General features: G+C 44.3%; 1 protein-coding gene across 5 annotated transcripts in view; it reads right to left on the minus strand.

The window, feature by feature from the left end:
- CAMTA1 (calmodulin binding transcription activator 1) overlaps nt 1–18,074 on the minus strand; it is a 913,233-nt gene that overhangs the window by 13,030 nt on the left and 882,129 nt on the right. For 2 of the 5 annotated variants that reach the window (XM_055083802.1, XM_028487897.2), the window contains 10 exons: nt 16,325–16,521; nt 15,856–15,934; nt 15,291–15,606; nt 14,326–14,510; nt 9,582–9,769; nt 8,751–8,997; nt 6,849–6,920; nt 3,674–3,867; nt 2,807–2,881; nt 31–61 (listed from right to left, as the gene is read on the minus strand). In XM_055083802.1, the coding sequence (XP_054939777.1) occupies nt 31–61; nt 2,807–2,881; nt 3,674–3,867; nt 6,849–6,920; nt 8,751–8,997; nt 9,582–9,769; nt 14,326–14,510; nt 15,291–15,606; nt 15,856–15,934; nt 16,325–16,521 (1,584 nt within the window). Of the gene's footprint in view, nt 1–30; nt 62–2,806; nt 2,882–3,673; nt 3,868–6,848; nt 6,921–8,750; nt 8,998–9,581; nt 9,770–14,325; nt 14,850–15,290; nt 15,607–15,855; nt 15,935–16,324; nt 16,522–18,074 lie in introns of all 5 variants that reach the window. The other 3 variants (XM_028487895.2, XM_024125296.3, XM_028487896.2) reach the window with 3 other exon arrangements.

The raw sequence follows: 18,074 nt of genomic DNA on the forward strand, positions 1-18,074 counted from the left end.
AGAAACTGGCTAGCAGGCAGCTAAACTCACCCTTTTGTACAGCCTATGGTCCACCAGGGGGCTTTGGACAGTAAAACAACACCAAAGAGCTATTAGCATGTGAGGGTCACAACAGAAATCTTATAAATAGCTTTATTTCAACAAAAAAGACTATAAAGTGTTCCTTTTTTTTTTTTTTTTTTTTTTGGAAAAAAAAGAAAAGGAGAGTGGTGGTGGGATATGTGAAATGAGCAGGTAGGAAATTTACCAATTTATTTTTCAGTCTAAAAATGTTGGGGTCCATGACTGAGCAAAATCCTTAAAGAAATGGGACACTTCTTAATGATTCCTGAAGCCACTTCCTACCTACCTTTTCTGAGAGGGTGTCATATGAGGTTTCCTATTTTAATGCTTCTAGGGGACAATACAGATGACAGTTTCTCTTAAAATAATATTCAGTAACCCAGAATGGCAACAGGGTGACACTCATTCTAGGGAAAATGAGTTCAAGCTTCCAGGATAGATTTTTCAGGATTTCTTCAGGTTCCTTCATTGAATATATGGGAATGGAAAGTGAATAGTGACCTTACACAGTCAGTAGACAAAGGTTATTCCAATTTGCCTGTACATTTTTCTAGCATCTGGAATATCAAAGGGCAAGTAAAGAGCCAGTAGGGGTCATTGTTTAATCCCAAATAATGAACAGAAATTCAGACCCATAATCTGATGCTCTCTTCATAAAAAAAATCTTATTAGCTTCATGAGGTTATTACTGGTTAAAATATGGACCAAAGAAAGGCAAAATCCTCATGAAATGCTTTTCTACTCGTTTACAAAAGGAGAACTCTAAAAACACGAGTGAAACGATTCCTTCGTTCAGCCTTCTGTGGGAAGCAGCCTTTCAGGCGTTTGTTTTGCTTAAATATCTTACCCTCTCAATTCACTCAGTTCACCCAATGTAAACACGGTAGGCTTTGGCCAAAAAAAAAAAACGAAGAAGAAAATGAACATGGGACTTTATGTAGTTTTGCTCACAATGACCAAGGTGGCATTACGTATACATATTTTCAAAGTTTGAGGATAAGACCCGAAGAACCAAGGAGAATTTGACTTGTGGACATTTGTTTGACGTGGCTTAAGGAAGAGCCATGTGGAGGCGATTTCCTCGAAGATAAAACCTGCTAGGAAAGTGTTAATCACAGACTCAGCAGCGCTGGTTTGAATCCTCCTGGGTTTTTTGTTTTGCAGGAGGAAGAGGAAAAGGGGAGAAGAGTGTGAGCACGTGTGAGAACATATGGAAAAGGGCCCAGGTAAGGCCTTGATATTTTCACCAAAGGAAGAAAATCAACTCCTCTATTTGGCTGCAAGTCCCCTAAGGCTAAGTCAAAGGTATGAGTAAATAATCAAGGAAAAGAGACTGACTTTGGTAAGGCCTGGAGGATTCATTTCATTACGTCCTGGCCCTGCCACATATTCTGATATGCATTTCCTAACAAGACTTGCTATTTCAGAGTATTGATGTGGGCACCTCATTGCTTAGCGTCACGGGGAAAACCCCATCACTGCGTGGTGGACAGCAAATGCTCTGCGGAGGAATACGGTAAACGTGCATGAGCTGCCCTGGCGGCATTCTAGCTAGAGAACACCGTATATAACCTAAAAAATGTTCCTTTGAACGTTTTTATCACTGTGCATGTGTGGTTCTGTCCACGTTCCCTTCCATGGTCATGTAAACTAATTATTTTGTTAATTTAATTAGAAGTGCACACAAGTAGCCAGTTAACCCCTAGTAAGTCTCAAAGTTAAAATACTGTCAAAGTTAGCAAGTAGACAGTTTGAGGGGAAAAAAAAACTAAAGTGAAACCTCTGAGGACTCAAACTGCACCTGGACACTCGGGCTTTGGGTACAACTAAACAGGAAAGAGGAAATCAGACGTTAAAGAGCTTGCTTTCAAGTTTGGGTCTGTAAAGTGCATAGCTCCCGATGTACAGAAAAGCGACAAAACTACGTGGAGAGCCATCTAAACACAGCTCGGTTGGCCAGTGTCACAGAGGTCAGGCCGGAGTATTAACCCAAGTAAAGAAAAGAAAAACACGGTTCACCAGCCCCCAAAATCTGAGTTAAGGACCTCGTCTTCACCAAGGCACCCCAAACTCAGGAAAACAAAGAGAAACTCCCCTGGCGTAGCTCTGCAGGAAGATGCTGGGGTCACCGGAGCCCACTTCTAGTTGGAAATGCACCTCCATCTCGGGTGCGTTTCCTGCCCTGCCCAGTTTCATTCTGACCACCTCTCTCTCCTGTTTCTCATCACAGACTAGCTGGAACTGATCACTTGATGGAGGGTGTTAGCTCTGACACGGCCAGAAGAGGGCACCAACTATTTAGTGGAAACTCTACATCAGAAAATTTGGGCGGCATTAGCGGTGTCCCAACCTTTCCTTCAGAATAGAAACCCTGTGTCTTCTCTGTTTGGACACACGTTAGCACAGTAAGGGTTTAGAGTGAAGAACACACTGCTAAAGAAAAGTCTGGAATGAAAAGCCAGTCAGACTAAGTTGTCCTTGCACCCAAGTTAAAACAAAAACACTGGCATGATCTCCGTGGTTCAATCTCTACACAGCATCGTCTGGAACAGCGACCGGTATTCTCACGGCAGCAACTCAGTCCCTAGTTAAAGAGTTCTGTTATCCTAGTGTCATTTGGGACGTGTACCCTGATTATTTGTGGGGGATTTTAGCTTCACCAAGGAGTTCATGAGTGGTTAAGGCGATGAGGGTGGTTTTATTATTCTCGACAAGGAAAATGTCGGGATGAGGGTTAATGTACCTGTGGCGACAGCGGCGTAGAAACCTCATTATTTTTCGAGCAGCCTGGTCCTGCTTTTTGGTTAGCAAACTGCTCCTGAAAAAGCCAGAATATGAATTACTGTCACGAGAAGGGCGCTGTAAAGCTTCATGTGCGAAAGCTGAAAGCAGGTCAGCGGTGCGAGAAAACTCTTAACCCAACAGCTCTTGTAGCAAATCCGACAGCACAAGCCTATTTTATGGCTCTGAGTCTGGACATCACTGGGAGAGAAGGAAGGAGGGGACTACGGACACTTTCACCTACTTGGAGGGAGATAACAGAAAGACCAAAGATAAGATGTCCTGTAACTTGTTCTTCCCCAAGTCTTTATAAGCTCGTTTGTTCCAAAAGGCATTAGACAGACTTTCTCGGTTTAGAAATTGATTCGCCTGTGTTTGCCGCTCTCTTTGGGCCATTATTTTCTAAACTTCTTTCGTCACTGTATTTTCCGGTGCTAGAAGTTTTTATTACACTCTTCAAAATGGAGTGGCTTAGTACTACTTACTCTCCCAAGGTCTTAGGTATAGAAACGCTACAATTTAGACGGCTATATTACAGTGCCACCTTTCTGAGTAGGAACTGCAGTCCAGCCAGACTCTGATACAAGTTGAAACTGGGTGGCGGCATCAGAATGATTGGATGGGGGGTGGGGAGAGAGAAAGGAGAAGCTAAATAGACGAAAACAGGCAAAGAGCACAGGTGAAACTCTACGAACACGCGACATCTAGAGTGGCCTGGGAAGAAAAGAGCTGCAAGATGCTTTACTCCTTGTACAGGCCTGCATGTCAACACGGGGCAGTTCTTTCGACTCAGCTGGGGTTCTCTTGGCCACCACGAATCTTGACCCACCTGAGTTTCTGCTGTACGATGACTGCCGTCCGCCGAGCCTGCCGTCTCCTGCCACCTTTCTTATAACTCCGGTAAAACTTCTGGATCAGCACAGCAGCACGCCGGCTCTGCTGAAATTTTTTTTGTTCGTAGTAACTTCGGAATTTGCTCTGGATCAGGATGGCAGCCTGTGTCATCTTTTTATAAAGTGCATACTGCAGGGGGAACAAGAAGAAGCACAGCAGTAACAAGGTGGGCCACGCGGGCCTGGGTGTCCTCTGAGCCCACCAGGTGGGGACGGCGAGAAGGAAAACTTTTCCCCTTCTTTTCATATTCTCTGGGGTGGCATCATTAAAGAGGCAAACTATAGGCATCTTTTCACCTACCTTTCCAAAATGCAAAATGTTACTTTAAGGGTTGCCTTCAGACAATGCATTGATTTAAATGTGGGGGTCTTCTCCCCCCAAATATCAAAATTGTTGGCCCTTTTTGGAAAAAACTTTTAATGGCAATGAACTGAGACATTTAGGAATCGAGAAAGTATTATTTAGGAAGTAAAACTTGAAATGCTGAAGATGAATATTTCCTATGCAATTGGGAAACATTTTCAACGAACCTCCCATTTTTAATTGGAGGCCTCCCACTTCCTGCCCAACACAAATCTCCTTAGCAGTCAGCAACTGATTTCTAACTAGCATTCCACTCGACAAATTTCTGAGTTACAAGGTCCCAAATACAAGGCTTATCATGAAACGCTGACACCTGTAAGCCATTTTAACCTGCAAAAGATGAACGCTCGTAATAAGACCGACAGTGGGGTGAAGCCATGAAACTTGGAAAGCGGCCCCGGAGCCGGGGACAGCTTGGGAGCCAGGCCCAGCACCCTCCGGCCAGCTTGCCGCAGAGCTGGAAAGTGAGGCATGAAGGGCACGGTGCGGGGAGGATGGGTCCTCTTCCCTATCAGAGTCCAGGCAGGAAAAACGCAGAGCTCTCCAGATTTTAAAAAAGACTATGTCCAGATTGCCAACGACATCGACTACAAGCCTGGGGCCGAGAAGTCACAGAGAAGCGCTTCGCTCGCGAGAAGGCGACTTACCATCAGAGGGACAAGTATTCCTCAGAAAATCGCTGTGCCTAAGTATCTCTCTGCATGTACGAGGTGGAGTGAGGGAAGGAAACAAGACACAGGGCCCTTCTGCAAGAATCCTGTTGAGTCTTATCTGACCCGCCTGACATTTTCATTTGGCCAAAAGTCTTTTCAGACAGGAACGCTGCATCCTACAGCATTTCCATCGCCTGGACCCGTGCGCTCTGCATGGTCAGAACCTCCCGGGCCACGGTGAAGCACGATGGGAAAAGGGAAATATCTTCAGTGGCTCACAGGGTTCACGGCAATTGTTTTGGATGGATTGTTTAGGTGGACACTGGCCAGGAAAATGTCCAATGACTGTTACTGCTGAAACCCACTGCAACGGCATCACCACGTGGTCCCCAGAGGATAGATGTGCTGTGGTGAGGTGGCCGGGCGAGGGGGGTATGCCTACGGAATGACCGTGCCATCTTAATGGCCCCTCCTTGTAGCTGGTGATGGGTGTGACGTGTGTGACTCTGGTGGAATGGTTTGTGAGAGGACTTGGGTGTATCATTACCTTCAAGGCTATCCATGTCAGCTTGGGGGAGAAAGAAAATACAAGATTAATGTTAGATTGCCGAATAGAAGGAAATGAAAAACCAGAACCAGAACCAATGAAACTCCCAACCAAAAAAAAAAAAAAAAAAAGAAAAAAAAACAAAGGGAAAAAGGCAACCTGGCTATCTTCATGCCTTCCATCTTCCAAAATACTTGTCTTATATTTGTATTTTTAAAAAACTGCCTTCCGTCTTTCTGGTTGTAGCCAACACTTCTTTGGGAGGGGATTAAAAAAAAAAACACCAAACTCACATTTTGGAACGAATACTTGCTGAAATCACAGACTTGAAACTTTGATTCTGAGTATTGCTCGGGCTATAACAACAAGCCAGGATGGTTCCCTGCTGTGGGGCTACAGGGACTGTGGTGTCAGCGTTTACACAATAAACCTTCATTTCCTGGGATCATGAACTCAATCGGCTATAAGCTAAAGAGGTTCCCCGCCCCTCACCATTAGAGCTTAATCCTAAAGACACTTGAGAACATGGCAACCTGAATCAGACAAATGCTAGAAATAACAAGAGAACAGAATCCTGGAGTTCTGTGTGGCTGGTATACATCTCAGCATTTATTATTCCTTAAATACAAATGTAAGACCTACCGAAAGCACAACCTAATAAAAGGTTCTAGAATCTACTGACAGGACCGAGCTTTATCGTATGAACCGGTCAGAACTCAATTCGGCAATTTTTAACATTCTATCACCACCCAGGTGGTTAGAAAGGTCTAATATTTACTTAATCTCTCTGAGCCTCAGCTTCTTCATCTGCAAAATGGAAATAAAATTGTTTACTTCAGATATTTTTGTGAGGAGAAAATGAGACGATGAGCCTAAAAGATCCAGGACCTACTAGGTGCCCTCTTCCCCACTGATGGGAGCTACATGAACCTGCAGGTAGTTTCAGAAATAGCAATTCTGCACGAAAGAGCAACTCAGATACTCTGCCTACGACACTTAACTAAGGAATACGAAACAGTTTAAGGTATTCTGGGCTTCTTCAGATTTTTACAATTCTTCATTTTAAATTGGATAAGAAGAAGCCAAAAGGAAAAACCGCTAAGGGTTATGTAATGTATATAATTCAAGGTCAACGATAACAATTAGTATTTACCTGCGCCAATCACCATGTTAAATTCCCTTGAGTTCTTTAATTACTAATTAGTTTATAGGTAAAATGACTGAGACACAGAGCCTTATTTCAGACACAAATAACTTCCTCTGTATCAGACCAATGCTGCAGGCAGGTGATACCACTAAGAGGCCAACGATCTGAACAAAAGTTATTTTGCGGCATTAGTTGCAGGTGGCTTTTTGTTTGCTTGTTTTGGTTTTTTTCCCTTCTGGAACATTTCCCTTTGGTTTTTAATCAAGGCAATTCAAAGTCAGTCTTTGGAGCAGGCGCTGGATGTTGTGCTCTTTGCCGGACCACGCACCAGACCCCCCAGGCCTGTTTGGATGCCGCGTGAATAAGGCACGTTCCCATGGCGACGCAGAAGCTGGCTCACCTGTTTATATTTTCTGTAACAACGCTGAATGACAGCTGCTGCCACTTCCTGCTGCTCCCGCAAGGGTCGGCCCTTCAAGGGAAAGTGAGGCAAGAGAAGAAATAATGACGTAGTATAAAAAATGCAACTTTCCCAAGACTTAAATGGAATCATGACTCATTTAATTGACTTTCTCAGAACTGAGACCAGAGGTTTACCAAAATGCAGTGATAAGTTAGTATCAGGATAAATTTTAAAAATGAATTTACAGAATAACTCTCTGATTATTCCTGCTTCTAAATAGAACCATCATATTTGGATGTTAGGAGGCCTAAAACAATACTCATTTTCAAAGTATTTAAAGAATTAGGTATTGCACCATTTGTCCTTATAAATTTCCGCTCTCTGCTGTCTTTCCTAAGATAACACCAAGTCCTCTACTTTTGTTTTGATTTATTTATTTAATTAATTTTTGGCTGCGTTGGGTCTTCGTTGCTGCGCGCGGGCTCTCTCTAGCTGCGGCGAGCGGGGGCTACTCTTCGTTGCGGTGCGCGGGCTTCTCATTGCGGTGGCTTATTTTGCTGCGGAGCACGGGCTCTAGGCGCACAGGCTTCAGTAGTTGTGGCACACAGGCTCCATAGTTGTGGCTCTTGGCCTCTAGAGCGCAGGCTCAGTAGTTGTAGCACACGGGCTTAGTTGCTCCACAGCATGTGGGATCTTCCCGGACCAGGGCTCGAACCCATGTCCCCTGCACTGGCAGGCGGATTCTTTTTTTGTTTGTTTGTTTTTAATTAATTAATTTATTTATTTATTTTTGGCTGTGTTGGGTCTTCGTTTCTGTGCGAGGGCTCTCTCCAGTTGCGGCGAGCGGGGGCCACTCTTCATCGCGGTGCGCGGGCCTCTCACTGTCGCAGCCTCTCCTGTTGCGGAGCACAGGCTCCAGACGCGCAGGCTCAGTAGTTGTGGCTCACGGGCCTAGTTGCTTCGCGGCATGTGGGATCTTCCCAGACCGGAGCTCGAACCCGTGTCCCCTGCATTGGCAGGCTGATTCTCAACCACTGTGCCACCAGGGAAGCCCGGCAGGCAGATTCTAAAATGTATTCTTATTTATTTATTTATTTATTTTTGGCTGCGTTGGGTCTTCATTGCTGTGCACAGGCTTTCTCTAGTTGCGGCGAGCGGGGGCTACTCTTCATTGTGGTGCGCAGGCTTCTCACTGTGGTGGCTTCTCTTATTGCGGAGCATGGGCTCTAGGCGCACGGGCTTCAGTAGTTGTGGCATGCGGGCTCAGCAGTTGTGGCTCACGAGCTCTAGAGCACAGGTTCAGTAGTTGTGGCGCACGGGCTTAGCTGCTCTGTGGCATGTGGGATCTTCCCGGACCAGGGCTTGAACCTGTGTCCACTGCATTGGCAGGTGGATTCTTAACCACTGCGCCACCAGGGAAGTCCGAGTCCTCTACTTTTGGATCAATGATGGATGGCTCGTAACACCTTCTTAGGGAGGTCAAAGACTCCTCTGAGAAACTGTGGAAGGCTCTGGACCCTCTCCCACCAAAAATGCACTTTACCATAAAATTTTAGGACAATCAGTCACCAGGCCTCCAGCTAGAAACCCCTGCTCTAGGTCATAAATTCCTTGCGGCAGAGGTGTCAACTTACTTTATATTAATTAGATAATAAATATCCATTATTATTACCAACAGTAAGTTCAGATGGTGACAACCATCACACTACTTGTCAGTTTTATTTCACTATAGCTTCTGACAATTATTAATAACCTCATGGGACCTAATTAATAATGTCAAATAACAATTCTATCAACTCAGAAGAAAAAAAAAAGAAACAGCATATGTTTTAGTTTGAATGACTCTGACTTTTCCCGATCTTAAGAGTGTCACCACATCAGGACTCTGCTGTCTTTTACCTTGTATTTCCGGAAAGCTGTCTGGACAAGTCTGGCCGCTTCATAGAGTTCTCTCTGTTCGTGATCAGACAGAGTCAGCTGAGCAAATTCGTTCTCCACCTTCTCACTGGTAGATGCACTCAGGAATTCAGACCAGTCTGCGGCGGAGGGAAGGCTGGGTTTCTCGAAAGCTATTTCACTGACTGGTGAGCCTACAGGGCTCAGGCTGGTATTAGAAGAAGGGGTTAGAGGCTCGTTATATGCACTTCTGAAACAAGAGGAGACACAGGGGAGAGAGGCTGGTGATTGGTTTGCATGATCCATTGCACGCTGGTCAACGAGACAAGATGGTACCTACTGTGGACCACGTGGACAAGATGGTACCTACTGTGGACCACGTGGACAAGATGGTACCTACTGTGGACCACGTGGACAAGATGGTACCTACTGTGGGCCATGAGGGATATGTCTTCACTCAGTCCAGAGCCGCTAAGCAGACTCTGAATGTCCTTCAATTAGTAACTTCACCCTGAGCACCTGTTATGAGTTTAGTGCTGTGCTAAGTACTAAATCCACTGAGTCCACTATCCAGCTGTGAAACTTCAGTTGAACTGGCGGCGGAACACTAGGATACATTATCTCCTGCGCTCTGACGTGGGAAGAAAAATCATGGGAGAGGCGAGGACATGAGGGGGCCTTGGAAGAGGCAATGGAACTCGTCCTAACGCTTCCTTCCTTCCTCCCTTGACAAGGGCATTCATCACACGGAACTCCTCAGATCCAGTGGGCCTCCTGAGCCTCCACGTAAACCCAGGAACTTGCCCTGGGGAATGGCCCACAAACACTACTGACCTGATCTGGGCGGCATGTGGCAGATGGTCTACGTCAGCTAGGTAACCGGCCAGCCAGCTCATTGTACTGCTGATGGTGGCCGCGTCTGTCCTCTCCAATGCCGGGGACTCCGTGGGCACAAAGTTCTCCTGCTTGATCCGCTCAGGGGTGGCTTCGATGATGTGCTCTGCCAAGGTCATCATGTTCACCTGGAGCCCGGAGGTCACAGAACACTCAGGTTAGGGTGGCACCTTAGAGGTTATCCAGGCCCACCTGCACTCCCCCCACCTTGGAAAGAAAGAAAGGAGAGAGGGCGGGCTTACACCTCAGTCCAGCGCCCTCCAATCTCATCGTAGGGTTTTCCGATTCACCTGAATGTGCTGAGATCCCAGATCTGATTACCTCCACATCATAGTTTGGTCCCAAACCTTAAGTCTTCGAGAACATCTGGCTTGTGCCTACTTTCTACTCTCAGCTAGGATCAACCAGTTAAGGATGCTGTGACTGGGCATCTGGTCATATTATTGTAGTGACACTACTGGTTACCTGACCACCATCACCCCATTTTGCCTTGCCCAGAGAACCCCAGTTTTGTAGAGAGCAGCAACGAGCCAACATCTGGGCGACAGCTCGTGACTGATACAAGCCAGCTGTCCTAATCCTCTTCTTGGTTTCCCACCTTCCGCGCGCCCAGGAGGGGAGGATCCGTGACCCACTTCTGGACAGGAGACTCTGCACAGAAGTCTGCCGGGTGGGCTCTGGGCAAAGCTTTTGCTTTCCTGATGAAAGGTATCGATGCACCCGGCCCTTTCCCCTCCTCTTCCTGCTCTGACTACAGATGAGCTCCAGAAGCCACATTACAACCACAAAGCCACAAGCACGAAGAGGAAAGGCAAAAGAACAGAAAATCCAGAAAAAATCCTGGTCCCGGATGGCATTCTTGAGCAACTGAACTTCTGGACTTCTGTGAGAAAAATAAGTCATTTTCTTATTAAACCACTGGAGTTAGGTTGCTGATACCTGCACCCAAAATACATTCCTAATGGATACATTTAGGAACCCTCAAGACTAGTCTGGAGTAGATATATTTGGTCAGAATCAGAGATACGACCTTGTTTTTAAAAGTTTCCTTGCACGTCTCTTGAAAATGGAAGTTGAAATATAGCAGTTTAAGTTTTTAAGTGAATTGAAAATGTTCTGAAAGGATCTATACAAAAATGACAAAATGCTTATCTTACAACATGCGTGAACTTGAAAAACATTATGCTAAGTGAAAGAAGCCAGACACAGAATATGACAGTTTATGATTCCATTTATACAACATTTCTAGAAAAAGCAAAATTCCGGGGGAGAGAAATCAGATCAGTGGTTGCCCAGGGCTGGTATGGGAACAGAGGGTGACTGCAAAGGGGCCCAGGGAACTTCTGGGGGGCGATGGAAGTGTTCTAAATGGGACTGCGATGATTGCACAGCTGTATAAATTCACAAAAGTTCATTCACACTGGACACTTAAGGTGAGTGAATTTTACGGTATGTAAATTACACCTCAATAAAACTCTTAAAAACACGTATCTTGGGTAATTTTCTAAATTTTCAACAAAGAACAAGAATTATTGTGACAGGAATAAAAATGAAAACATTTAGGGAAAAAAATATCACAGCTTTTCTTTTCCTTCTGTATTGGCTCTCTTGGTTTGTGAGTCAAACAGGAGGAGGTAAGTCCTACCTTGATTTTTTTCTCATGAAAGTCTTAAAAAGTGGAATTTCTGGAGACTGAAGGTTATAACTATCTGTAGTCACTCCTCTCCCCAATCCTCTATTTTATAAACACGTGTCGGTGTAAGAACACCTTAATATCATAATAAATGCAGCATTCTGAGATACCAAGTAGTTGATTTTTCATTGTGATAGCTACAAAAGGCAATGGAATTTAAATGACTTTCAGGTTTTTTATTCAAATGATGTTGGGTTTTTATTTAAATTCTCTTTGGGTCCTAGTATATGAGCAGTTTTCATAAATGGGCTTGGATATCTAAAAAGAACACTGATATGTATATTTACTATGTGTATTCATACATCTACATAATTATATATATCATATATTAAATATACATAGTCAAACTTTCTAATTGTATTGTCAATATTTTCATATCCTCTTCACACTTGAGCTGACAAATTTTGAAACAGTTGTGTTAGTCTCACACTGTGATTATAGCTATGGTTCCACATTTCTTCATCTTTACTTGCTTTAATATTTAGAAGCTATGTTGTTAGGTGCATAATGGCTCATTACGGTCATATCGTTTTGACAAATTATATATATATATATACTATTTGCCTTACCTGTACTTTTTATCTTTTTTCTTTTTCTTTTCATTTGTCTGTTATATCTTTACCTATCACATCATTTTCATTCTTTCTGTTTCATTTCATTTTAATTCTTTTACAAGCAGTATATAGTATATTTTGCTTCCTTTTTTTTTTTTTTTTTTTTTTACCCAATCTGAGAATCTTTTAATAGAATTAACAGATTCCAAAGTGGGAATAAGTCATGTTTGAAAATATTCCTATAATATTATGTTATAGAGTATTATTTCTGTTGTTGCTTTTTTCTTTATTAACATTGCTGAACTTTTCCTGAATGGGCCAAATTTTCTTTTTTCCCCCTTAAATGACATAGAAATTCTGTAGCCTGTTTTTACACTACCTTTTAACTTGACATTTCTAACAAGCATATTTCAGGCTACACATATCTATCAATATCATAATTGGAACAAACTTTGATTTTCCTGGACAGGGGAACTGCTTTAATACACTTTTACCTTGCTTTCCCTACCTCCCTGGTTTTGTTAAAACAATTTAGAATCTTAGTTCTAGGTTATTTTTTGAAACATTATTCCTCTTCTATTTAAAGAATTGCTTATTATGCAACCACACGATCAATAATTATTCAGAGATATCAGTATTCCTGGTTTTACCGTTCACTCCTCCATGAACTCTGGCTTGCCATTTCTTGAATTATTTCATTAATTTTAATTGTTATTTTTGTCATTTGGCTAAAATGCTTCTTTAGACTGCTGCTTTTTTCACAGGTATGTGCTCTTAAATTAGTAAAATATTCTCTGAAGTTTCAGTGAAAATATAAAGTAGATTTTTTTTAGGTCATTTTCTATTTCCTGCATCAACTGTTTCAGTAAGGGCCAGTTGCTCTAAAGCTGTGCTCTCCAATGGCTATTCAAACTTAAATTAATTAAACTTAAGTAAAATTAGAAATTCAATTCCCGATTCACACTGAATACATTTCCAATGCTCAGTACCACACATGGCCACTGGCTACCATATTGGACAGGGCAGACATAGAATGTTTCCATCACTACCGAAAGTTCTGGTGGACAGCACTGTTCTAGATCTAGCTCATCTTAGTTCCCCTCTTTTAAGCTGCTGATTTGCATAGTCTGGTGATTTATTATTATATGTTTAAATTTATAAATATTGTTCTAGATTGCTCAGAATTAATATCTAGTATGGGCTCCATCAGAAATTGTTTAAAACAGGGCTTTAACTGTGGCAGGTCAAATCCAGCTAGCACACTGTTTGTGTAAATAAAGTTTTATTGGCACATGGCCCACTCATTTGTTTAATATTGTCTAAGGCTGCTCTTGTGCTACAAAGGCACACTGAATAGTCATGACGAAGTCTGTATTGCCCACAAAGCCTGAAATATTTACTCTTTGGCCCTTTCCAGAAAAAATGTGCCAACCCCTCATCTCAAATATTATTTGATTTCCTGGGGAAGGCCTCCCCACAATTGTAGTGGTTGGTAGACCAGTAGCGGGGCGCCCACCACGCACCAGGGATGGAAACATACTGGTAAGCGTGCATGATTCTTGTCCTGTGCTAACCAGTGGGGGCTGGTAGGAAGGGTCCCCTGGGATGCAATGAACAGGAGGGTTTTAGCAACCAGACCTATCTAGGAATGCTGTCTGGGATACGAGATCCCCATCATTTCTACGGGCACAGGTGCCCTAGTGAGTTTCTTATGGGAGTATTCTCCTTTTATATTTCTTTCGCATTCTATCAGTGGGAAGAGGGAAAGGGAGGAAGTCAGACACATGTTCTGGGGATGCTCATTTTGTCCTCCCCATAGAGTATATTTTAATTAATGGAATTTGCTTGTCTAAGAGCCTAACCTCACATTTACTTCAGTATGTATTCGCTTAATCTGTAACAAGCGTGATGCCCTAAAAGGATCCTGGATTTATTATCAAAGCAGTCAATTATCAGCTTTAGGGATATTCCACTGCACCTCATGAGAGCCTCAGACGATATGTGCCTTTACAAGGACTAGATGCTTGTTGTGCTTATCAAATCACTTACATCATTCAAATTCTACCCACAGGCCTCCTGTTTTAGCCATTTTAGCCATTATCAGGCTGTGACTCTAACTAGTGCTTAAAACAGCAAAATCAGTCACCCTGGATGCAAGGAGGAAGCAAAAGACTTCTTGTAGGAGTTTCGAGGAGCTAGTACAAGGCTCTACTGAGATCTGGGTCCCTGGTATTTAGGCCCTGTTCACAGTGCTTGACTCACAAGTGAAAATGTGGCCCAAGTAAAGAAGACACTCCAAAATTCTTATATATAAGCCCAGACTTCGAACCCTTCACTGGTGAGAAAATGGCATGACCTCTGGAAATTGGCAGTAAAGATCAAGGAAGCTAGGACGGATGGACCAGCCTCTGCAGGTTTCCCTTCCCCACACGCTCACCTGTATATCATCCATGGGTTGTGAGCACTCCTCACTTTCTGCACTATCACGGTAGGACCCCAGCTCTGTGTTCACCACCTCTCTGTTAGCCATCATCAGGACACTCATTGGTTCCCGTGGACGCACCTGTGAAGGTGTTGCATCCTTTCCTACACTGGTCCCCTTCGGAGTTCCAGTCACCTGTACTGTAGACACACCAATGTAAAGATCTTTGGAATTCCACTTTACTACCGGCTGAGATCCAGAGGCTTGGAATCCTGCAGTCTCTGGAGTGGGAGGGGAGATTTCCCGGCTGTAGTCCCTCACTCCTTCACTGGGGCTGATTGTCTCGGGGACAGACTGCTTAGAACTAGGGCTCTGCTTCCTGATATTTGGCTGTTCCAGACTCAGTGCAGTGGAAAGCAGCTTCTCCTGCCTTGCCTGGAAGTACTCAGGGTTCAATTTATGCTTTTTGGGAGCCGGATAATCTTTGTGGCTCTCACTGCTGTAGTAATTAGAGGGTTCAGACCGAGGTCTTCTCAGCTCTGAAAAGTACAGTAGAAAGGATAGTCAGGACAGGCGATACAATTAGGAATCCTAAAGAATTAACACTTTCTCTATGCCTGAGAGACGCAGAGTGCAAAGCCAGAACTCAAGACATGTCCCTAACATTTCAATATTCCCCAGCAGCATATATACTATATTCAGATAATCCTCCTCCAAAATCTGTAGTTCTTTCTTGCACGAACATAGATTTTTTTTTTTTTTTTTTTTGCTACTTTCTGCAGTTTTGGGGTGGGATGAGCCGGGGAAAGCACTAGGCATTCTAATAACTAAAAGGAAAATTAGAAACACTAAAAAAAAAAAAAAACAACCCCAAACCCTTAAATGTATGTGAATATCCTATGGACTTTTCTGAGGGTAGCTGCATGAAAGCAAAAGGGAAATCTGCCAGGTTCTGAGACGTAATGATTTAAAATGTTTACCTGGATTGGTACTTGCAATAACGGTGACCCCTTTGGGTATTTCTGGGGAGTTGATTGTTTCTCTGTGCCACTGGGTCTCCCAGCTCTCTGCACTGGGCCCCTCGCTGGGAGGACAGTGGATCCTGGGGTTCTGTCCAAGCTGAGCCTGCTCGTCCCTCTGCAGGTTCTCCAGACACTCGGCTAATTTCACATGACCCCTTGACCTGGCAATTCCCAAAGGCAGCCTTCCTAGAGAGTCTGGAATAGAGAGAGCCCGACGGTCCCACTTGTACAGCACGACAGCTGCTTCTAAGTGCCCGAGAGCACACGCCCACATCTGAAAAACAGAGAGACAAAGCGAGCTTCCTCAATACGAGTTAAAAAACACATGTGACTTTTGCCATTGCTGCCAATTGACAAATTGGGCCTCGGCACCGATCTCAATGGGGCCACAGAACGTTACCCATTACAAAGTAGCTCCGATACATGTCGTATGTTCAATGAGGGATTAAAACAAAGGGAACCAAGCACATCCCTATGCCAGCCTAGAAAAACAGTTCGGGGAATAAATGAACCCCTTTCTTACCAGAGGAGTACAGGAGAAGTGGTCCACATTCAAGGGGTCAACCTCCAGTTCCAAATCAATGCTATCTGCATGCTTTGTGCTGGAACGAACAGCACCAGAAATTACTGCACAACGAATTCACGTTAAAAAATACCCGAACGTTATGAAACCCACAGAGATGAAACCAAACTGGGCGTCTCACATTCCTGGCGTGACGAAATAGAGCCCCAGACGCCCTAGGGTGCTCTGGGCTCTCCGTTTTGCCAGAGGCCCAGGGGAAATAAAAAGGCCAATGTTCCGTTCAGCATCTCACTCAGGACTTCTGGGGCAGAAGTTCATAGAACTTCTTGGAACTGTCCACAGAGAGAGCCCTTTGCTCTCAGGCTACCACGCTCCCCGAATGGCCAGGTTTCCCTCCACCAGTGGACACCCTAAGAGGAACGCCTGCCGAGGGGTGAGGATGACGGCGGCCTTCTGGCCCCGGCCTTACCGCCATTTGATCAGGGTCTGGATGAGGGTGGCGTAACCCTGGGCTGCGGCCAGGTGGAGGAGGGTCATTCCACGGAAAGTCTTTGAGTGGATCAAATGCTTGGACTTTGCCCAGCAGGCACGGCTCATCATCTTCTCGCACACGACAACCACGCGGCTCTCAAAGCAGCTGCCCAGAGTCCCGGGGCCCGACGCGCACTGTAATGAAACGGCACGCGTTCCGATCGGAGGACCAAAGGCCCTGCACCAAGTCAGCATTCGGACGCCGGGGCGGGAAACCAGTGCGTTATGATTTGCAACGGAAAACCGGAAGCACGAAGCTGAAAATAAGACATCTCGAAAGGGAGAACAGAACGTGCTGCGTCCAGCTCAGCGGCACATGTCCGCAGCCGGGCACTCGGTAATTTTCTGTAACTCTAAGGACATCAGAGTCTGTCTGCTGCAGCTGACGCTCTGATTGTGAGCTTCGTGCGGATCCAGCTCTCAGGGAAAGTATATACTGCTAAAAAAGAAACGAACAGAAAACGTGGCCCCAGCCTCCCAGCTGAAGTAAACACTGTAGGCAGTAAACTGTCAGGGGAGAGCAAGGCAGGGTAACTTACGCTTCCACCACCGGCTGCCTGCAGCTCTTGACTCCCCTGCTCCTTCTGAAGGAGAATTAAGTCACTTAGATGGGGATTTTTCTCCCTAAAGAAGCACTTAGAAATAGCCAGTAGTGCATTTGCAATACATGGATGGACCTGGAGGGCGTTACATTAAGTGAAGTAAGTGAGAGAAAGACAAATACTGTATGATGCCACTTATATGCGGAATCTTAAAACACACACACACACACACACACACACACACACACACACACACAAAAGCCTCCTGACTTCACAGATACAGAGAACAGCCTGATAGTTGCCAGAGGTGCGGGGAGGAGGTGGGAAAAATGGGTGAAGGGGGTCAAAAGGTATCAACTTCCAGTTATAAGACAAATAAGTCCTGGCGATGGAACATACAGCATGGCAACTATAGTTCATAAGACTGTAGTGCATACTGGAAAGTTGCTAAGACAGCAGATCTTGAAAGATCTCATCACAAGGAAAAAAAAAATTTGTAACTATGTGTGATGATGGATGTTAACTAGGCTTATCATGGTGATGATTTGGCAATGTATACAAACACCGAATCACTATGTTGTACACCCGAAACTAATATGATATTATATGTCAATTATATCTCAATTGAAAAAACCGATTTTAAAAAATCCAGTAATAAGCCAGTCCTTTATATAAAGCAGAAAGGACACTGGGGAAGGCATGAGAGACCTCGAAATTTAAGCGTTCTTGCTAACCACAGAGGCACACGAGAAAGAGAAATTCACTCATGTTAGCCACCTGGCTTTCTTTTCTTTTTTGTAAAAGGAGGCTGTGAAAGAAGAAAAATAAAATCAAAGCTAGGGACCTCAACAGCTTATCTGAGTCTCTGCTCTAGCACTTTTACGTTTCATCCCCTCCCGCCCCACCCCGAATAATAGCCCTTCTGGTCTAAGTCTCCTTTCTGGTATTATTTTAAAGGTATTTTGTCCAGTAACAAACCCCATGAAATTCAATTACTACAGAAACACTTTTGCTCCCTCATTGCTTTTTGTTTTGAAATCTGGAAAAAATAAAAAATGCCTGCAGGGCTTCCCTGGTGGCGCAGTGGTTGAGAATCCGCCTGCCGATGCAGGGGACACGGGTTCGCACCCCGGTCCGGGAAGATCC

This window comes from Physeter macrocephalus, chromosome 3, assembly GCF_002837175.3.
Source record: "Physeter macrocephalus isolate SW-GA chromosome 3, ASM283717v5, whole genome shotgun sequence".
NCBI classification, from domain to species: domain Eukaryota; kingdom Metazoa; phylum Chordata; class Mammalia; order Artiodactyla; family Physeteridae; genus Physeter; species Physeter macrocephalus.